At 34.3% G+C, this 22,331-nt stretch overlaps 1 protein-coding gene across 2 annotated transcripts in view; it reads right to left on the bottom strand.

Annotated features, from left to right (window-relative positions):
• Positions 1–22,331, bottom strand: part of GAREM1 (GRB2 associated regulator of MAPK1 subtype 1) — a 188,046-nt gene that overhangs the window by 28,516 nt on the left and 137,199 nt on the right. For both annotated transcript variants that reach the window (XM_051970277.1, XM_051970278.1), the window contains exon 3: positions 18,836–18,966. In XM_051970277.1, coding sequence (XP_051826237.1) covers positions 18,836–18,966 — 131 coding nt within the window. The remainder of the gene's footprint in view (positions 1–18,835; positions 18,967–22,331) is intronic.

The raw sequence follows: 22,331 nt of genomic DNA, 5'->3' as shown, positions 1-22,331 counted from the left end.
ATATACTCCAATAGATCTCTTCATCCTGGATAAGAATAGGATCAAGTATCCAGAAATGAATTAGCCTTAATTATTTTAAAAGAATAGGATATTTACGTGTCACTATAGATCTGGCACTGGACTCGGAATCAGGAAGATTTAATACTGACTAGCTATGTGACTCTGGGTAAGTCATTTAACTTTGTCTTGGTTTCTCAACATAAAATGAGCTGGAGAAGGACATGGCAAACCACTGCAGTATCTCTGTCAAGAAAATCCAAAAAAAATGGAGGTGTGGGGAGCCAGGTACCACTGAACACCAACAAAAATTTTAAAAATAAAAAGATCATCAGCAAACAATGGCATCAACAAAAGATTGGGATCTAATTTGCTATTCTTATACAATCTACAAAGAAACTAACATTTAAAGGGACTGTTTTCAATATTTAAGGAAGCATCTCAGCTTTGAAGTTTTGACTATCTTTTGACTTCAAATGCAGGAGCTCATTATAAAGATTAGCTTGCTATTACTCCTAACCTTTCAGCCTATTATACAATTATTTTGAAAGCTTTCTCCTTTTATCTAGAGTCAATTAAAAAGGAAATCATCATATTTCCGAATATAATTTTGCTTGTTATGTGGGCTCAGGAAGATATCTCATTACTTCTGCCTTTCCAAAATGCCCATCTACTCTACCCAATGCATCAACCTCAATCACTATTCTAATATATTAGTCTTTCCTTTGCCAAGCAGGATTATTGTAGACATATTATTTCACAAATTGTGCAAGGTTCTTGCTTTCCAGAATTGTCTTGGATGCTTATGGGGGAAGTATAAACGTTGGAATGATCTAGAATATTTTTCACAGGACAAGGAGGAAACCTCAAGACCTGAGGTACTGCTGCTTTTCTCATTGCAAATCTGAAGAAAAATTTGCTATTTATCCATTTGTTTTAAGTTAAGGATAATGACATCAATGTCTGAACCACATGAACTCTGCCTACTCCTGAAAGTCATGTAGTGAACGCCTACCAAAAAGTAGTGACATAAAACTCTACTAAATTTTAAGTTAAGTTTATATATTTCATAGGATCCCTAAGCTTTCTCATGTGCAAAATGAGGAGGAAGGCTAAGGTGTCTTTTGGCTCTAATGTCCTATGAATCTACCAGTCTTTTATCTTGAGCACTTTTTGTTATCTTAAGAATTGATCCTAAGAAATAACAAATATATCCTTGTCCTAATTTGCCTCTAGCCACCCATATTGCACCCATCATCTCCCTTCCTTCCTGTCCTCCCTCCAACCCCCAGCTTAGAGAGGTTGCTTTCAAGAAACACTAACACATCCAGTGAACATTGGAACTAGTCTCTGAAAGTTTCATGTATTAATTTTTATGTTGCAAGAAACCAAAAAATAAAGAAGCTAAATGCAAAAGTTTGCAAAATGCTATCTAGGTATGTTCAACAAGAATTATATTTGTGTGCGTCTGTACACGTATACATGTGTTTGTTTCTAAAAAAAAAACAAAAAAACAAAACTGTTGCTATTTCCAAACCGAAAAGAAACAGAACCTATGTGAACAAATCTGTGATTATTTGCTTCCCCATCTGATATCATCATTCATGTTAGCAAATTAGCTAGTGCATAAATTATGAGGCTATCTTACCAATTTTTGTGGTTAATGCTTGTGACCAATAAAGAATGCCATAAATAAATGTTCTTCCTCTGGCAATGGAGGCCAACAATCTGCCCAGATTTGTGAAGAGGTGATTGATTTGCTTCTGTGTTTCTTTTTGCAGCCAATAGAAAGAATGCATTCCTTCTAAGTGCTTAACTATATGTGCCTGGTTACCATTTTTTTCTTCCAGTTTCAATGTTTCCTGAGAGGAAGTCATTCAAACTGTGTTATCTAAATAACCCTAATAGGTCTAATCCAGGAAACTATCAGGATTTTATTATCCATAATACCCAACCAGAATTTATACCCCATGGTAAAGCAACATTTTTAAACACTGATGTAATAAAGAAATGTATGTATCTATTTACTAAGAGCTTTGGCAACCATTTTCTCTGAATATCAGTTCTGCAAAGATCTGACCTGTATAAAAGAAATAGGAATTCAGAATTAACATTCAGGATCAATTGCCAATAGTAATGCATATTTTATGAATATCAGGATACTTCTTCATAATAGCAATTTCAAAAATGTATTTCTTTGTGAATTTCTTCTCAATATTACCATTTTTTTCTTTTTTATATTTTTTTTTCTGTAAAGTAATCAGCTCAAAATGGCGAAAAAGCATGGTGATGTTTTTGCTTGAAGTAGTAACTACTGATAGCTGAGAGACTAGTAAAAGATTTGCAAAATCTTAGTAGTCAAAAACATTCAATTATATCTTAAAATACTAAATTTATTAACTATAAATTTTCAAAAGTGTTTATTCATTCCTTAATGAATTATAAGAATAAATTACAAGTCTTATTAAAAATAAAAGACTTTTTTTAAAGAGAGAAAACATAAACCATAATTAATATTAGCTCTACCTTTGAAAGTTTTTTTTTGGCTAATTTCCTTTTTCTTTCTTTCTTTCTTTTCTTTCTTTCTCTCTCTGTCTGCTGTCTGTCTCTCTCACCCACCCCCACCCACATACATATACACACAAGAAGGAGCTGAGAATGGGGAAAAAAAAGTTTTCTAGATAGCTGAAATAGTCATACTAAAGCTCATGAACTTTACTCTTACAGCAGTCTTATGCATTTATTCAGAGTCTAATATTTACTGTTTCTTAGACATAATTGTAACAAGCTTGGTTGTCTGGTTTCCAAGTCTACATTGGATTAAAAAGGACAAATCAGAAGGGGAAGGAAGGACCCTTCTAGGCAGACATACCAACAGCAGCAAAAATTCACAACAATTTTAGAAACAAAAAAATGCTGTAGAACTAAAAAATACAGAGATATGTAGTCATGGCATAAACATGCCCCAACCTCAACAGGCCCTAAGTATAATTATTAGGTGACAGTACATGATCATGACCACGAATCATCATGAAAATATTAAATTAGGTTCAACATGTTCTGTTTAGGAAAGCAGAGAGGGAAGTTGTGACATGTACTCTGGAAAGGTTTCCATCCAAAATGGTTAAAATTAAAATATATTATTCAGAATGAATCATTGAGAGTTCTAATTAAATATTTTACTATGTGCTAGCATTTCTGAAATTAATTTTATGGATATTTTGGTAAATATGAATTTATTTATAACATTTCAAAATTTGAATGTATTTTAAGAATTATGAATAACTTTCTGGCGTCATTAGATACTTGCTTTGTATTAGACAAGAGAAGAAGATTCTCTCCTGAACATAAAGAACAGGATTGTTATTGTGGCAGTACTTAGGAACTAATAAATAAGAATGAACTGTGTTGGGAAAAAAGTATTGAAGACTTCTTGGAACATCATTTCATGATATAATAAACACTGACCATGGATGATCAATTTTACTATAGAAAGCCTGCTACTAAACTTTTCATGAAAAATATATTTTTAAGCTGGCTTTTACTTAAAAAAAATACATTTAATGCTTTAAAAAAAAAAAGACCAAACCAGGACATGTTGAATTTTTGACAACAAACAAAAAGACATTCAGTTAGTTTGCTATTATAAAATTTAAATAGTGACTTTTCTGCATTTTTTTAAACCTGGTTTTTGTCTGTGGTAGTAACTATTGTTAACTGGGAATCTACTAAAAGATTTACAAAATCTTAGTAGTTGAAAATATTTAATTATATCTTAAAATACTAAATTTATTAACTCTGTAAATTTTCAAATGTTTAATTCATTCCTTAAACAATTATAAGAATAAAATTTTAAAGATAGAAAGTATAATCCATATTTGATACTAGCTCCACCTTCCTTCAGTTGCCACTACTTTGCTGCTTTGTTATAAAAATGAGAGGACATAATTAACCGTTCTATAAGAGAAGTAATGTCTTTTCTGATTTTAACTTCAATTCATCAAGAAGTATTTATTCAGTACTTTCTATGTGCAGATATGCTACATGCCCAGGTTACAAATACAAAGAAGGAAATAATACCTCTTGAAAATGATCACCTGTAGGTGAAGATGACAAGTACACACCCTGCCACATAGTCAAGGTTCCTAGGGTAACTGAGAACTATAGAGATAAGAACAACTATGATTAAGAGTTGACTTTCATTTCAGTTGCCAGGAAAACTAAATTTCTTAGTTAATTGTACTAATCTCATTAAGCTTCAGGTCTTAATTAAAATTTCAATGGGCAATATTTGGTGCTTAGTCATCTCTTCCAAAAAACTTTTTAAAAATCTCTGCTTCCAGTAAAAATCTCAAGGGCACAACTTTGTTAATTTTGTTCTACCATGAAAAGCAGCTGTTCACTAAATTTAAATTTTTTTTGAAAGTCCGGCACTGCAACTTCATCAGTTTCTCAGTATAGGGAACTTCCTCATGCTATTCTACAACTCATCCTGCAATGTAGCCGCTTTAGGGTTGCCTGGGGTACTGAGAAGTGAAATTGACCTGTCCAGGATTACATGGTCAGTGTATGCTTAAGGCGAGTTTTAAACCCAGTTTTTCTTGATTCCAAGGTCACTACATAATGATATCCTGAAAAAATTATTTTTTTAAAAAGCGATTTTGGAAGCACTATGTAATGGGCTACTTCTTGCTCATACTGATGATAATAAAGATAATGACAGCTAGCATTTATACAATCCTTTCAAGTTTGAAAAGCACTCTAGAAGTACTATGTCATTTAATCAACTGAGGCTGAGAGGTTAAGTGACTTGCCAAAGAAACACAGCTAGAAAGTGCTTGAGGCAGTATTTTGAATCTGAATCCAAGTTAAGAATTCTCAACTGACAAAATGATTTTCATTCCTTGGATGATTTTTCTCTCATTCTACTGAAGGGTAGGATAGTGGAAGACATGAAATGTGCCTATTTACAAACAATTCTAGTTGCCAAATCCTGACTCAATCTGTATTATAAATTAAGTATATTATAAGTATAAGTGAATGGGAAATAAGGATTTGTGATCCAATCATTTGCCAAATTTCACCATTTCTATCTCCTATCATCCCTTCTATCTAACCTCTTCTGTTATATTAACATAGCTATCACATTAGTTAAGGCTTTCATAACTTGATACTAAAACAACTTCCTGGCTGTTCTCTCTGCCTTAAGTCTCTAATCGCTCCAGATCAACCTACACACTGCTGCACAAGTAATTTTCCTTAAGCGTACATCTGAGTTACTTAATCAACTCCAGTGGCTTTCAATTGCTTTGAGAATAAAATGAACTTTTCTGTGCATCTTTTAAAACCTTACATATCCTGACCCAATTCTGTGCAGCTTTTAAAACCTTACATATCCTGACCCCAACTCATCTTTACAATTTCACTGGAAATTACTTCTCCTGAACTTTATTGTCTTCTCTGTTCCTCACACAGAATGCTACTATCCAGACCTTTATAATAGCCAAAGGCTGGTATTTGACTCTTAGAGCTCTTCATAACCTGCTTCTTTCTTACTACCTTTTCAGTCCGTCTTACACGTTATTCTCTTCTATATGCTCTGATCTTATGACAGTGGACTCCTTATTATTCCTCAAAAATGACACTGTTTTACATGATTACACATATATGACTATAGTAGATTCCTTATCATCTCAGGGAGAGAGGCAGGGAAGAAGAGAGGAATAAAATTCAAAACTTAAAACTGAATGTTAAAAATGTTTTTACATGTAAATGGGGGGGAAAGAACATTTTATTTAGAAAAAAAGAAACAAAAATGATACAATCTCTCAATAATGGGCATTTTTGTAGGCTATCCAGTGCCACTGGAATGCTCTTGTTCATCTCTGCCTTCCAGCTGTCCTGGTTTCCTTCAAGACTCCGCTAAAATCCCACCTCCTGCAAGAAGCCTTTTTCAGTCTCCCTTAATCTTATATCTTTCCTCTCTTCTCCTCTAAACCCAACCCCGATTTATGCTGTATACATCTTGTTTATATGAAGTTGTTTTCATATTGTCTTCCTCACGTAGACAGCAAATTCCTTAAGGTCTCAGACATTTTGGGGCCTTTTTTTGTATCGGAAGGACTTAGTATGCTGCTTGGCACATGGCATTTAATCAATTCCAGTTGACTAAACAGCAGACCTCTATTCCTGAGCATGCTCCTTTCTTTACCTCTTTCCTACTGAGGCCCCCTATTCCTTTGAGATTCAGTTCAAGTACCATTTTCTTCATTTAGCCTTTCCTGTCAACTGCTTGTACCCTCGTTCCCCAACTACCTTGTATTCAACTTTGTGGTTGTTCAGTCACGCCAGATCTTTGTGACCCCATTTGGAGTTTTCTTAGCACAGATACTAGAGTGGTTTTCTATTTTCTTTTCTAGCTCATTTTACTGATGAGGAAATGGTAGTAAACAGGATTAAGGTAACTGACCTAGTAAATGTCTGTGATGGGATTTGAACTCATGAAGATGAGTTTTCCCAACTGCAGACCTGGCATGCCATACATATTTGCATGTGAAAAGGAGGTTTCCAGCCTCCAGGTCTGCAGCTCTATTGTATTTAAGTATTGCCCCTTATATTTAACTACTTTGTATATTTATATTGTATTTTTGTATTATCATTATACTGTATTATATAATGTTATTAAATATAATATTATATGTTATTATATATTAGAATTGTATTAGTTATAATTATATAATATTGCATTATATTGTATATTTGCATTTATTCACTTAATATTTATACTACATGTATCTAATTTGCTTCTCTTAGTTAGGATTTCTTTCATTGTTTATACATGCATCCTCTGTTACTAGCAGTGTTTGGAACATAGTAAATATTAGATGAAGCTATAGAAGGATTGTGTCAAGTATGAAGTTGGGGAGAAAAAGGTGCTCACAGCAAAAGACTAAAAATTAAGAAGAAGCTATAAAAGATAAGTGTCAGAGAATTGAAGAGAATGGGGAGCAGAGGGAGAGAGAAATTATCAACAATACTGAAGGCTATAGTAAGGCCAGGGAGTTTCAGTCAAGGAATATCAAATTTTCAGAAAGACTTAAAAGTAAAATATAATGCATAACCTTGGATCATAAAGGTGGGATTAGAAATTAGACTGAAAGGGGCTGAGAAATAGTGTAAGCAGTAAAGATAGTTCTCACAGATGTCTGGCAGTGAAAGGAAAGTGAGATAAAAGCTTGAGGGAGGATAGAATCAAGTAGTTAATTTTTATCTTTCTTTCTTTCTTTGTTTTTTTTTTTTTTTTTTTTTAAAGTAAAGTAAGTCTCAAGGGTCAAATACAAACCAGCCTACCATTCCTGCCTTACACATTACTTCTTCAAGAATTATAAGGTCCAGCAGAACTGGCCTCCTTGTCTTTCTCACACAGCATTTTATGTGATATCTCTATCCCTAGAATGTATCCCTTTCTTACCTCTTCCCTACTTTCCTTCAAAGCTCATTTCAAAAATCAAATGTGAGGTGGAGGGAAGGAAGGGAAAAGTCGGAACATAAGTGAGTGCAAGGGATAATGTTGTAAAAAATAACCCAGGAATATGTTCTGTCAATAAAAAGTTATAATTAAAAAAAAAAAAAAGAGTCAAATTTACACATGAGGACTCTAATGATCCTCCAGCTACCAGTGCCTCCTTATAGCCTGCCTTAATTACCTTTGATTTAGTTTGTATATATTTTGTAGTTACATGTGTATATTGTTTCAGGATACTTCTCAAGTCTACTTTGTCCCTTTCACACCCACTCTATAGTATAAGGTAAGATTAGGTTTCCTGCTCTAAGCAGCACTATGGCACATTAAGGGTTTACATTTTTTAAGTGATTTATTCATTCATGGAATTTCCACCTGATAAAAATAAATTCCTTGAAGGCAATAGCTCTTCACTTTTTACTTCACTATGGCTACTGGCACATATTGTTGTTTAGTTGTTCTAGTCATGTTGTACTTTTTGTGATCCTATTTGGAGTTTTCTTGGTAAAGAAACTGACGTGTTTTCCCATTTCCTTTTGCCATTGAGAGAAGGGGCATGAAGACAGCATGAAGAAGGAGAAATTTTGGAGTGGGACAGAATCAATCAAGAGAAGAAGAGTTTTTCTGTGCATCAGTGAAGGACAAATTGAGATCTGATAAAACAAATTTATCATGGACTCAGTTGACATGGAGACAAATTTATCATGGACTCAGTTGACATGGAATTTCATCTAGTGGCATTCAGAAGCCTGGGAGAATGATTAAGGAAAGGAGATGGTGAAGCTGACCTAAGGCTGAGGATAGATAGAACATGAGAACCAGTATGCAGTCCATATCAAAGCTTCTTAAATTGTGGGTTGTGACCCTATGTGGGGCTGTGACACCCCACATATGTTTGTAACGAATGAATGTGATGAAAAATTTGGCAAGAGTAAAAGATAGTATTCCACCAAGATTTAATTCTTTATGGAAAAATAAACTAGCACATCTTATTAGTATGCAAATTTGCTTTCACCTTTAATAAATGGTAAAATCATATATATACACACACACCCCAAAAATATTTTAAATGTATTTCTTTATGATTTATTATCAGTAAAAGTTTGAATTGCATACTTATTTTACATACCTATACACACAGGATCATGGAAAAATTTCTTGGGTGAAAAGGGGTCATGAGAAGAAGTTTAAGAAACTCTTGGTCTACATAATCATTATAGATATTTATAATATTTTCAAGGTTTTGTATTAGGTTTGTCTGTTGTACTCATAATCTATCACCCACATATCTAAAATCCATACCAGAAACAATGCTGCATGGAGGGGAAAAGAAGGCTGATGAAATTATAAAGATCTTAGTTTGACCCCTGGCTTAGCTGCCGACTAGCTATGTGACCTTAGGCCAATGACAAACTAGAAAAGAAAAGGGCAACACAGATATGACACTGGATTGGAACCAGAAAAATCTGGATTTAAATCTTGACTAACTGTGATTCTGGCTAATCATTTGATTTTTATGTCTAAGTTCGCTGCTCTATAAAATAAGCATGTTAGATTACTTCTAAAGGCTCTTTTAGTTCAATTATCCTTCAAGTCTATAAATTCAGAGTTCAATTTTTAAAACTGAATGTAAAAATTATCTTTACATGTAATGTAATTGGGGGAAAATAAAATAGTATTTAGAAAAAAAGTAAAATAAACCTATAAAAATTCAGCATTCATATGTTGCCTAGTGCTAGGATTTTATAATATCTATTAAACCGTTTTTACCATCTGACTCTTACTCATTTTTCCCAATAAAGTTATACTCTCAATTGTCCCTAATTTTTCTGAACCTGACCTTTTAAAAATTTCACCTGTCAAAAAGGAGGCAACACTGAAATATTTTCCCATATTTTTTGGTAGTTATGGTGATGAGTACTCTCTGTCTTGCCAAAAGCTAAATGCCAAAACGAATGACCCAGACAACACATGGGTAAGCCAGGGCCACTATCATGTAGCTCCTCCAGAGGTTACTTTGGTTTTCAAGTCACATGAGATAGAAGTGGTCCTCCAAATCTGAGTAGACAAGGGTAACTCCATCCTTTCCTAAAGCAAGCCCTTTAAATCAGTGCCAAAGCTCACAATTCCTGAAAGGATCTCTATTCCCTTATTCCAAGAACTGTTTAAGTATATGTTCTGCCCTGAGAAGTTGGTGATGAAAATATTCAAGAGTAGGAAGTAGCACTGCTTGGAATCATAATATCTTTATGTAATTTTAGAACAAAACAACTTCAGAACATTCAGGATTTCCTAGGTTTAGGACTCAAGAGAGTCATAGATTTAGGGATAGAAGGATCTCAGAAGTCATTCAGCCCAGTTCCCTCACACAAATGAAGAAACCACATTCTAGAAAGAAGTGATTCATGTATGGTCACAAAGGAATTGAGAATGTATAACAGATCAATTGAAAGGGATTTCAGAGGTCATCTTGTCTAATTTCATCATTTTTCATTTGTAAAATGTGAATCCATCTAATACAGAAAATAGAATAGATATAGAATGTGGGAATCTATGTTTTTATTATGAGCTTAGCACTGGCTTCTAACAATTGCTTCTCAATTCCTTAATAAAGTGTTTTCCTCCATGCAAGTATGTAGCACCAAAGGTGCAGTGATCAATCAGCGAATCAGGAGTCACATCTCTTTCATTCAGTGTTACAAAGAAGACCTTAAGGAAAATCCTAGGTGTGGGCAGAAATGAGATGAACTACTAATATGGAAAAAGGAGACCAGAGAAATTAAGTGAATTCCAAGTGACTCCAGTAGTAAGCAAGGGGTGGAAACCCAATAGTTCTCACTCCAAACCTAATTGTCTTTTTATCATGGTAACTGGGATTTGAACGCAGTTTTTATTTAGTATTTAGTACCTGTTTTTGTTTGTTTGTTTGTTTGTTTTTTTTGGTGAATCATGTTTCCTCTATCAAGTACAGAACAATAGATTCCATAATACCAATGGCTGCCACTCTTTCCTTTCCTTCCCCCAACCTGCAAAGATGCTGATAAAACTATTCAGGCAGTTTTTAGCTTTGATTAAAAAAAAGTATGTTTGGCAGCTAGAATGTCAAGCCAGAGTTAGGAAAATTCATCCTCCTGAGTTCAAATCTGGCTTCAGACACTTTCTACCTGTGTGATTCTGGGCAACCCTGTTTGCCTCAGTTTCCTCAATTGTGAGATTAGCTAGAGAAGGAAACAGCAAACCACTCCAGTAACTCTTGTCAAAAATAGCAAAAATGGGGTTATGAAGAGTTGGACACAACTGAACAACAAGAAGTATGTAGATGTGGTACAAGGAAAAGAACATGGGATTTTGAGTCACAGTTCAAATACTGGTTCTTCTACTTACTATATGATGGTCCACAAGTCATCTAAGTTCTCTTAGTTCCCTCATCTGAAAAAAGGGTAGAGAATGAGATTCTAGAACCTTCTAAATTTCTTTCCCTAATCATTATATTTCATCTGGTGATAGAGCAAAAATAATTCTTGCAATATTATCATCAAAGCTACTTACAGAAAGTGGCATTCAAAAAAAATAACAATCACAGTGACTTGTCTGCTACATAGTTTTAACTGAATTTCTTAGATTTTGCATTTTCAAGAGATATATGATATTCATTTGGGACTGGACTTTAAAAATATTGGAAAGTTTAGAACTTTAGGATTTAAAATGAACTTTTTTCTTTTTAAAATACCCCTTTAATGAAGAGTATGGTAAAGAATCTTATGGCTCATAAAGCTCAAAGTCAGGACACATTTTCAATAAGGCAGTAGATCAAATTATCAGTTGGAGCAGCTGACTCAGATAGGCAGATAACTTTTGACTTTCAGAGTGAAGTGCAGAAGGGTATGGAAGAAAGTTAAGACCAAGGAAACTATCAGCCCTTCCCATGTCCTTCTTCCAAACCAAAATAAACCCCTCTAAACCAACAAAACAGAATAAGGTGATAAAAATCAAAACTGGTGATATGTCCATCAAAGATAACAAAACTGGCAAGGATAAGAATTTTTTTAAAAAGAAAAGACACATACTTCCTGTTGTTCACTTGTGTCCCATATCTTCATGATCCCATTTTTGGTACTTTTGATAGAGATACTAGAATGGTTTGCTGTTTCCTTCTCTAGTTCATCTCATAATTGAGGAAGCTGAGGCAAACAGGGTTGCCCAGAGTCACATAGATAGAAAGTGTCTGAGGCCAGATTTGCACTCAGGAGGATGAATTTTCCCACTCTAGGCTTGACACTGTAGTTGCCCAACATACTTCTTTTAATCAAAACTAAAAACTGCCTGAGCACTTTTACCAGCATCTTTGCAGGCTAGGGGAAGGAAAGGAACAGAGTGGCAAGTAGCCATTGGTATTATGGAGCCTGTTGTTCTCTATGTATGTCCTGCTATAGTTCTGTATAGTGTACAACACCTGTTGTACTTGTTCATAGAGGAAGCATGATTCAGTAGAGTGTAGGACAGTGAGAGGTCCTATGGTCCATAAAGTAGAACCAGCTTCAGAAAATCAGAGGACCTAGGGTTCTATGGTCCATAAAGTAGAACCAGCTTCAGAAAATCAGAGGACCTAGATTCCAGTGCCATCTTTTACACATGCAGGCTTTATTACCCTAGGTAAATGCCTACAGATAAATGCCTCAACATCTCAGAGCACCAGACAACTTTCTAAAACATGCTGCAGAAGAGTCGATGTTAATATTTCCCATCCTGCCATTCTTTGATCCATCTCTCAATGTCTTGCTTTACCATTGGCTGTACTTTATGACCAGAATGTTCTTCGTCTTGACTTCTGCCTACTGAGTTTCTTCAAGACTTCATCAAAATTCGGCCCAATTCTCACCTTCTGAAAAAAGCCATTGCTAATTTTCTTCCCTTAATGCAGCTAGGTAGAACACTGGATAGAAGGCATGTCTAGGAGTTGGGAAAAACCTGAGTTCTATCAGAGAAATGACCTTAAACTCTAATCCTAACCCTAAAATTTCATATTAACCCTAAGTTTCTTATATCTCTGGCTCTGCTTCCACAGAGAGTGATCACAAGCAAGTCACTTAGACTCTGACTGTCTGTTTCTTTAACTATGAAATGAGGACAACAATAGTACTTATCTTAGAGTCAAATGAGATAAAACTCAAAAAATGCTCAGCAAAATGACAGTACACAGTTAGCTCTTAATAAATACTCTTTTACCTCTTTCCCTTCTCTCCAACCACTAGTGTATCCCCTCTGAGATGACCTTCCATCTTCTCTGCATATATGCTGTATGTGCATGGCTGTTTGCATCATATCTCTCCAACTATTATCTGAGTTCCATAAAGGTAGGGTCTATATTCTGGCCTCTCATAGGTACTACCTAGCACATAGGAAGCAAGTAATAAATGAATAGTGAGTGACTCATCTGCATTAGTAGAGAGATAAGTCATCACAAGCTCTTACAATGATAAAATTGCAAAGAGAAGGATCTGTCATATTTATCTATATATCATCAGCATCTGGCATGGGGCCTTACCTAACATGAAGTAAGGAGCCAATTACATATGCTGAAATGAATTATATTATCTTGCATAAGAATCTTGAAGAAGTGACTCTTAGTTTCCTCATCTATAAATTGAAGAGCATTTAAGGCTCCTACAGAATCTCTAAGATCCCTCCTAATCCTATGATCTATGAACCTATGAAATCCTGTGGGTTTTGTAATTTAACAACGACAATAATGAACATTTATGAAACTGCTATAAAGTGCTTTTATATGTAATACATAATCATTTGTGTCTAGAACAACCCTGTGAAGTTGTGATGCTCTTATTATTATCCCCATTTTCAAATAAAGAAACAAAAGTTCAGTGACTTGCTCAAGTTAAATAGTTATTAAGTGTATAAGAAGGATTTCAATATAGATCTTCCTAGCTTCAAGTCCATTACTCTCTACATTATATAACCTACCTCTTGTTAAGCTCTATGGTCCTCAATTTCCTCATTTGAAAAACAAGGGGGTCAGACAAGTTATCTCACGACAATAACAACAATTTATTGGCATATACATATTGGGGTGGGGAAGGTGTATAACATTACATCTTATAATTGTCCATGAGCTGAATGACAACAAAGATTTATTAAGTACTTATATACTAGATTAAAAGCTGGGAATACAAAAATAGACAAAAACATCATGTAGAAAAACAGAGAGAAGATGGGAACTGAGTCTTGAAGGACGCTGGGGGAATTATAAGGAGGAAATGCAGATGAAGAACATTTTAGGTATAGGACTATGTCTGTTGGCTAAGTTATTATAATTTTTAGCCATTAGCTTTACCTTTTAGTCTCTTTAAAATCCCATTCACCTCATTTGGTCTCATTTATGGCTTTGCTTGAAGTGAAACAAGATGAAATTCTACTTCTTACAGTTTAGTAGTAAATTACCATGTCACCTGCCAGCTATTTGCTTTACATGCCAATCAATGAGTGTTAGCCCATTTTCTTATTTTTTTCCAATGGTAATAACACACAAAATGCATATTTTTCCATTATAAGTACCACATGTATGTGTATATCTGCATGTTTATCAGTGTAATATCTCTGAAAATTCACAAACAATGTATGTGCTTGGTGAAACAGCCTCAGTTTGCTCCTTTCTATTAGGAAGCTAGCTCATGAATACCACAGTTCAAACATGCCCTTCAGACACGTAGTAGTTATGTGGTCCAGAGAAAATAATTTAATTTCTGCCTAGGTTTCCTCATTTGTAAAATCGGGACAACGATAGCACATACCTCTCAGGATTATTGTGAAGAGAAAATGGGATGTTTGTAAATCATTTCATAAATCTTAATGTTATATAGAGGCTAAATACTGTTATTATTGATAACTATTAGTTCTTATTAGCACAGCTTAAAAAGCTAAGAACTATCTAAACAAGAGTTTACATGTGAACATAGTTGTGTATCATTTTGCTAATGAAATCGGTTATCAATATTTCCTCCTAGAGTACTTTATGATTACTTTTTTTTTTGGGGGGGGGGGGGCAATTGGGGTTAAGTGACTTGTCCAGGGTCACACAGCTAGGCCATGTTAAGTGTCTGAGATCAGATTTGAATTCAAGTCCTCCTGACTTCAGGACTAGTGCTCTATCTACTACACCACCTAGCTGCCCCTGTGATTACTTTCTACAACAAAAGAATATCCTGGCTTTATAGAGAGTTTAAAGTGGTTTACTTTAAGTATTTTAAATTGTTTTTCTTTTTTAAAGAAGCTTTGACAAGGGTAGGGATAAAGAGAAACAGTTTATTTCACCTCATTACTCAAATATTTTTCAAAATTCTCTAGAAAATCAGTATAATGTAAGGAAAGATAACTTTTCAGTCCAGAAGACCTGAGTTAAATCCTGCCTCTAACACATAATGATTGGGTAACCCATAGGAAGTAATTTACTTTTCTGGTGCCACAGGTACCAATCTCTTAGATCCCATATTGCAATGGAGATGCTGATTTTATTAGCAGAAAGAGTTTGAGAACACTTCTATCTAGATCTTAGATGAATGGAAGCATCAATTCTCAGTGGATTTAATGACATTTCAGTGATATGATAAAAATACCACATAGATATACCATATTGTAACTGTCATCCATGAATGTGCATATTTATCCTATACAAGTCTAACCAAATCTACAGATGCTACCGAATCACTCTTTTAAATCTTGGTCTTATGTATTTGTAATGTATAACAAAAATTTCCAATGTAAACTCAGGCTTCTAGGACAGAGCATCAGGCCTAGAGTCAGGAAAAATTCAATCTTCCCAAATTTAAATCTGGCCTCAAACAGTTACGAGCTGTGTGACTCAGAGAAAGTCTTTGCCTTAGTTTCTCATTTGTAAAATGAGCTGAATTAGTAAATGGCAACTATCTCAAAAAAACCTCAAAAGGGGTCATGAAAAGTCAGGCACAACCAAACAAAAACATGAAAAAAATTTTTTAAACAATGGTGATAGAAGGATCTATTATTTCATTAGGGTAGCTATTCCTGCTACACTGAAGATAGAGTAAACTCATAGATAACAATATCTTTTTAACTTAGTAAGTAGTCCTTAAGAATTGAGAGAGCTCAAAACTTCACCAAATAATAATTAACCTAGTACTGAAGCTCTCTGAACTTAACTAGCCTGGTCTTGAGCTTGAGTAAAGCTAACAGATATTGTTTTCTTGTTCTCTAATACCTTCCTTACATTGAGTTATAAAGTGAAATGATTTAGGAACTTTGTAAAGCAGATCTGTAAGAAAGTAACAGGCTGATTTCAAGCTCATCTGAAAAAACAATTTCTTTGGACTGTTAATACTCATACTGTTATTATATTCCTATTTGAAGGCTTTCTAGCTTGGTAGGATCTTCCAATTAACTAACTAGTCAGCATTTATAAAATAATTAAGGGCCTTGTGCTGGCCTTGAAGGCCCAAGGTCACTCTTAATGAAATATAGAATCAGAGTAAAAATGTACTGATTTAAGCTTAAAGAGAGAAAAAATAGGTTTTTTAAAAGAATGAGGCAAATTAGGATGTGACAAATGAATGGTTAAGAACTGTGATAAATGAACAGTTACTGTTATCAATCCAAGAAACTAAAACATATCTTTATGCTTTATTCTTCATGAAGAATTTTTTTTTTAAATATAGAGAGAAATTAATGAAATTAAAGGTTTTCGACTTGATTCTAAAATATAATTTTACTTATTTCTATGACATTTAGATAATAAAGAACTCTTTGTAAATGAAGAGATATCAGATATTTTTAGCTCCAGGAGGGCAGAGAAGATTTCAAATTGGGCAGTTAAAAATTGTGAAAAAGGTTCAGTCCTGAAGTCAGGAAGGATCTGAGTTCATATCTGACCTCAGATACTTAACAATTCCTAGCTGTGTGACTCTGGGCAAGTCACTTAACCCCAATTGCCTCAGCAAAAAAAAAAAAAAAAAAAAAAAAAAAAAAAAAAAAAATTGTGAAAAGATGAGAAAAACCTTGAGAGGTTCCCTCTCTCTAATGACTTGAAAAATAATACTGAACTTCAGTAAGTTTATTGAAAGAGCATTTCCCATCATACTATTGAGTTTAACTGCAGAAGGTTATATAATATATAGAGAAATCATTTTGAAGTACATAAAATATGGATAGATTTGGAAGAAGAGATACAGAGATCTGGCTGGACTTCTGGTTGGAGCCAACACTAAGTACCATGGATTAATATAATAATAGTTTGAATTTATAAAGCATTTTGAAGTTCATTTACAAAGTACTTTACAATAACCCAGTGAGTTTAAGGGTTATTATTATCTTTATTTTAGAAATAGTGGAACTAAGTTTCAAAGAGGTGGCCTAGTAGATTAAGAATACTGGTAAGGAAATCTCATCTTCCTGAATTCAAATCTTGCCTCAGAAACTTATTAGCTGTGTGATCCAGGCCAAGTCACTTAACATTGTTTGCCTCAGTTTCTTCATCTGTCAAATGAGCTACAGAAGGAAGTGACAAACCACTCTATTATCTTTGCTAAGAAAATTCCAAATGGAGTCACCAAGAATTGGACATAATTAAAATGAATGAACAACAATAAAATACCTTACACGGGATCACCTAGTTAATGAGTATCTGAGACAAAATTTGAACTCAGATTTTCTTGATTCCAAGTATAGGACTACATACACTCTGTCACTTTGCTGACTCTAGTATTACTAAGCTATAAATGTGTCATCTGTCTAACCTGTAATGGAGCTTATTAAAATTCCAACAACTCTACTCATAAGAAAGGTGAAAAAAATTGCAATTTTAAAGAAAAACACATACACTTTCAGAAAACACATGGTAAAATGAAGACAACCTGAAGACGGTATCCATTATCTTGGAAATAAACAAAAACAAAAAACTCTCAAAATTAAAAAAAGTCCAATCCTAAATGTAATTTATTTTCTGAAGGGTCTGCAAATAAGTGAAAATGTATTCTCTTATTTTTCTTAAGCATGACCATTTAAAGGTAGAATATGACAGTTGTTTTTCAGGACAAAAAGTTAAAAAGTCAATTAAAATGAGCAGATCAACATATCCAATTAAGAGGTTGTCTTAGGACATTCTTTCCCCTTCTTTTTCTAAGAGGTGTAGGTGGAGTGACTCACTCGATTAAATGTTGGGGCACACTTGAGCTCAGACACCATTCCACATAAATGGTAAGTCTGTTTTACACTCAGTGCAAACTTCCAACAGTTGGAAACCTGCCATCATACTATAAAAATACAGTAAAACCTCAATTACCTGGAATGTTCAGGGAATGGGGTGGTTCAGTTTAATAATTTCCTGCTTATCTCAGTAGTAATCAGAAAACTCTTTATGTTTTAACCCTTACAGTCAAAAAATTTCAAGGTATAGTAATATGATTTCTTGTCTTTGTAAACATATAGTCGACCAAATTTGAACTTTTTTTGATGACTAGACAGCTTTCTGAATAAAACGAGCTTCAAAAACTTAAATGAAGCACTGAATTCAAGAGTTAGAAGATCTAGATTCAAGTCCTTTGAAAAACTGTGTGACTATAGAGAAGTTAACTTGAATACTCAGCCTCGGTTCTCTCATCTATAAAATGAAGTTAATATTACACAAGATAACATCAAGTTGTTTTTTGGGGGGGTAACTTTTGTAAACCTTAAATTACTGTCCTACTGTGAGTTATCATGATTATTATTGAATCAATGTAGAAGAAGGGGTAAAGGGATAAGATGGAAAGGGTAACTGAACTCAAGGAACAACCTGACAATATTTTTTCATAAAAAACAAAAAAAAACATAAATTGCTGATATTATATCTTTCTTTTTCTCCTATCCTAAAAAGGGGGAGGTGGAAGATGTCACAGAAAATAAATCATTAACTGAGAATTTTGGCTTACCCAGATTTTATTTGGAACCTCAAAACATAACAACATATGTTATAGACCAGATTTAGTATTAAGGAGATTGTCTTTTTAATCTTTTTTTTGTTTTGTTTTTGAAAACAACATTTCATTGTAATCAAATGTGTGAGAATATTTGGGGATAAACAACTAGTTTCGCTACAAGTGGGCCCTACACATTTCAACCTCTGGTCTCAGTGTGCTATATTTCCACAAACCCCAACCCATAAGTAAAAGTCAGGCTTCGTAAATACTCTCTGTAAGCCTTCCTATGTGGGACAGATGTGGATTTATTATGTTCGTGAAGGCTTAAAAGTTAAAACACTCAAGCAGGGATAAATATTTGTTCGTCAAGGACTACCTTCACGTTGAATGTTATTTCCTCCATGACGTAAACTCGTTCAGGAAATGCTTTCGCCACCTCCTCCACACTGTTAAAATACTGCACTGGTTCCTTAATATCCCGGTCTTGTTCCAGAAGCTTAAACTGCCCTGAAAACAGATGATAAACAGAAGTACTGTGAGTGAGATGTTTACACTGGACAGCTGTCACTGTGGCAACTGCACACATCTCTGATCCCTATTATCCTTTGGGGAAGTCTTCTCTTTATTAGAAAAAGCACTTCAAGGAAAAGCTTGAAAATGAATGAAAAAAAAGCATCCTCATTTATATTGTACACATATTCTATTACAGTGAAAAAAGAGTCTCCATGGTTAAGTTGAATAAATGTCTACTGGAAACTTCCATTTTGAAATAAAATAAACTATTAACTCTTCCCAGACAGTGAATTTATTCTAAATCTTATAGATTTAGTCTACCTCTTATAGTAAATTAGTCTTAATTATGTTTCATATATATTATTAACCTTATGATCACATAAACATAAATCCTTAACTCGTACATCATGGACCAAACACAACTTAATATATTTCTAGATAGTTTCAGCACTTCAATGGTAGCACTTTTTCTATATTAACCCCCCCCCCCCCCATCTTTTAAGGCTTTGACTGAGAGCATGGGACTAAATAAAAGCTTTTAGCTTTTATCAATAGTTATTTTCTGAATTCTGCTTGGATTCTAATACTTGCAGAATCAAAGAAAGGAGTTAAGAGCTCTGGTGAAGCAAATTTCAAACTGTGTGAGAAACAAACATTTTTCAATAGATAAATTACCTCAGGGGTAGGAGGTTGCATTCTTGCTGGGCTAATAGAAGTCAGAGAATATGGTAGAATCCTGTCAGAACATTGGCCTGGTTAGACAAGAATGCTTCTGGTTAAGGGCCTCTATGCTACAATGAAGGTGAGGCATTCTTCTTTATTGTGTAAATTGAAGGTATTATTTGATCCAGGGTATAATAATTCCTAGAAATGCAGGTCCTTGGAAAATAGGTCTTACTCTCATTCTAAGCTGTGGAATAAGTGGATTTAACATAATTCAGGGATTCTTCCCCTTAACAAAAAAACCAGGTTACAAAGAATAATTAAGGGAAACAGTGTCTAAAAACACACTTTAAATAATTTTCTTTTATGCTCAGTACTAGACAGTTATTATATATAAAACTTTTGTCTCACAGGAAAGATTGAGCCTAAGTCATCACAAATGTATCCCTCTCTTCACAATTATAAATAAATATCAACAAATATCATTATTATAAATAAACATCAACAGTCTAAGAATAGTGCATTAAAATCTTCATAAGCAATATTGCTTTGAGATGGAAGTTTAGAAGTTCTGAAGTTCAAAAATTCCCAGACCAAAATAAAAAGAATGGCAACATGGCATGGCACTACCACTGGATGTGTCCTTTGTTGAGTTCAGTGCCCTTGTTTTATCACCCATCAGGGAGGAAGGCTTTAAATTTGATTCACATGAGGATTAAAGGATCATAGCTTTGGCACAGGAAGGAATTTCTGAGGTCATCTAGGCCAATCCCTTCAGTTTGCAAATGAAAAACACTGGGATGTAGAAGGCTAAAATAATTTGTCCCAAAGTTTTTGTTGTTGTTGAGTCAGTATCTGTCTCTTTGTGATCCCATTTAAAAAAAAAATTAACAATACTTGATTTTTTTCTAATTACATATAAAGATAGCTTTGAATATTCATCTCTGTAAGATTTTGAGTTCCAATATTTTTTCCCCTTCCTTCTTTACCTTCCCTCTCCCCAAGAGAACAAACAATTCAATATAGATTTTTTTTTTATATGTGTGTGTATGTGTATATACTCATACAGACACAATCATTTTAAACGCATTTTCACATTAGTCATCTTGTGAAAGAAAAAATCAGAATAAAAGGGAAAAAACCTCAAGAAAGAAAAACAAAAAAAACCCAAAAGGTGAAAAGAATATGCTTCTTTCTGCATTTAGTCTCCAGAGTTCTTTCTTTGGATGTGGAAACAGTTTCCATCTGGATTCTATTGGAATTGTCTTGGATCATGGTTTTGCTGAGAAGAACTATGTCTATCATAGTTGACTATAACATAAACTTGCTGTTACTGTGTACAATGTTCTCCTGGTTCTGCTCACTTCACTCGGCAACAATTCATGTAAGTTTTTCCTGAGTTTTCTGAAATTAGCCTGCTCATCATTTTTTATAAACAATAGTATTCTATTACATCCATGTACTATAGCTTATTCAGCCATTCTTCAATTGATGGCCATCCACTCAATTTCCAACTCCTTGCCACCTCAAAAAGAGCTGTTACAAACATTTTTTTGCACATGTGGTTCCTTTTCTTTTATGACCTCTTTGGGATACAGACCATTTGGGGTTTTCTTGACAGAGATACAAGACTGTTTTGCTATTTTCTTTTCCAGTTCATTTTACAGATGAGGAAACTAAGCCAAGCAGGGTTAAGTGACTTGCTTGGGATCACAACAGCTGATAAGTGCCTGAGGCCAGATTTGAACTCATGAAAGTAAGAGTCAGGAAGACTCCAAGCCTGGTACTCTCATAAGCACCCTCTGAAAGAGAACACCTCAAAGATAGAAGTAAATTATTTCCTATGGATAACTATTCTGTCTGCCTCCCAATATCTTCTGATCTTGTCATATAGGGACTACTAGAGTTGGAAGAGATCCTCAAGGCCATCTAGTATAATCTCCTCATTTATAGATAAGGAACAAACTAAGGTTTGGGTGGTAATTTATCTCTTGGTTGTTACAGTTATATAACTCAGTCTCCCTGACTCCCTTCCAAGGTCCTTATAGCTACAGATGTGTAATTTTAGTAACTGACAATAATGTACAGCATTTATCTGTTACTATCTCCCTAATACATATACATGGGAACATTTCTATAGACATATTGTAACATTTCTATAGATACATTGTATATATACCTACACCCACACAGCTTCTAATTGGTGAGTCACTCACTAAAGGTTGGGAAGTAGGCCAGGTGAAAAAACAGTTGGGTAAACCTGATCCAAATCCATTTATTCAACATTTTCAAAATAAAGCCCACCACCCACCCCCACATAGCTAAATAAAAATGTTTTCTGCTAAAACAGCACATGTCTTAATAATTAAAACTCTACCACAGGTTTGTTGGAAGACTCCCTGAAATCATATCCTATGCTAGCCCAAGGATAGCTCATGATGGCAATTCTTTTCAAGTTAATAAGGGTAAAAAAATCCCTCCAGTGGACTTCTCAAGGGAAGGGGTGAAAAAAAAACAATTGCCCAACAGGAATGCTCAAATTCCCCCAAAGTATTTGTTTAACTAACTTTCTGAGAACTCTGTTGGGATTCCTGTTTTTGACAAAAGAGGCTTGGGACACAAAAACCAATCCATTTTGGGCATCTGAGCGAAGAGGACAAACTATTTTTTCACAACATGTCTATGAAATCTGCCAA

This window comes from Antechinus flavipes, chromosome 1 (assembly GCF_016432865.1).
Source record: "Antechinus flavipes isolate AdamAnt ecotype Samford, QLD, Australia chromosome 1, AdamAnt_v2, whole genome shotgun sequence".
Lineage (NCBI taxonomy): Eukaryota > Metazoa > Chordata > Mammalia > Dasyuromorphia > Dasyuridae > Antechinus > Antechinus flavipes.
The sequence above is the reverse complement of the archived record's forward strand: the minus strand, read 5'-3'. Positions and strand labels throughout refer to the sequence as shown.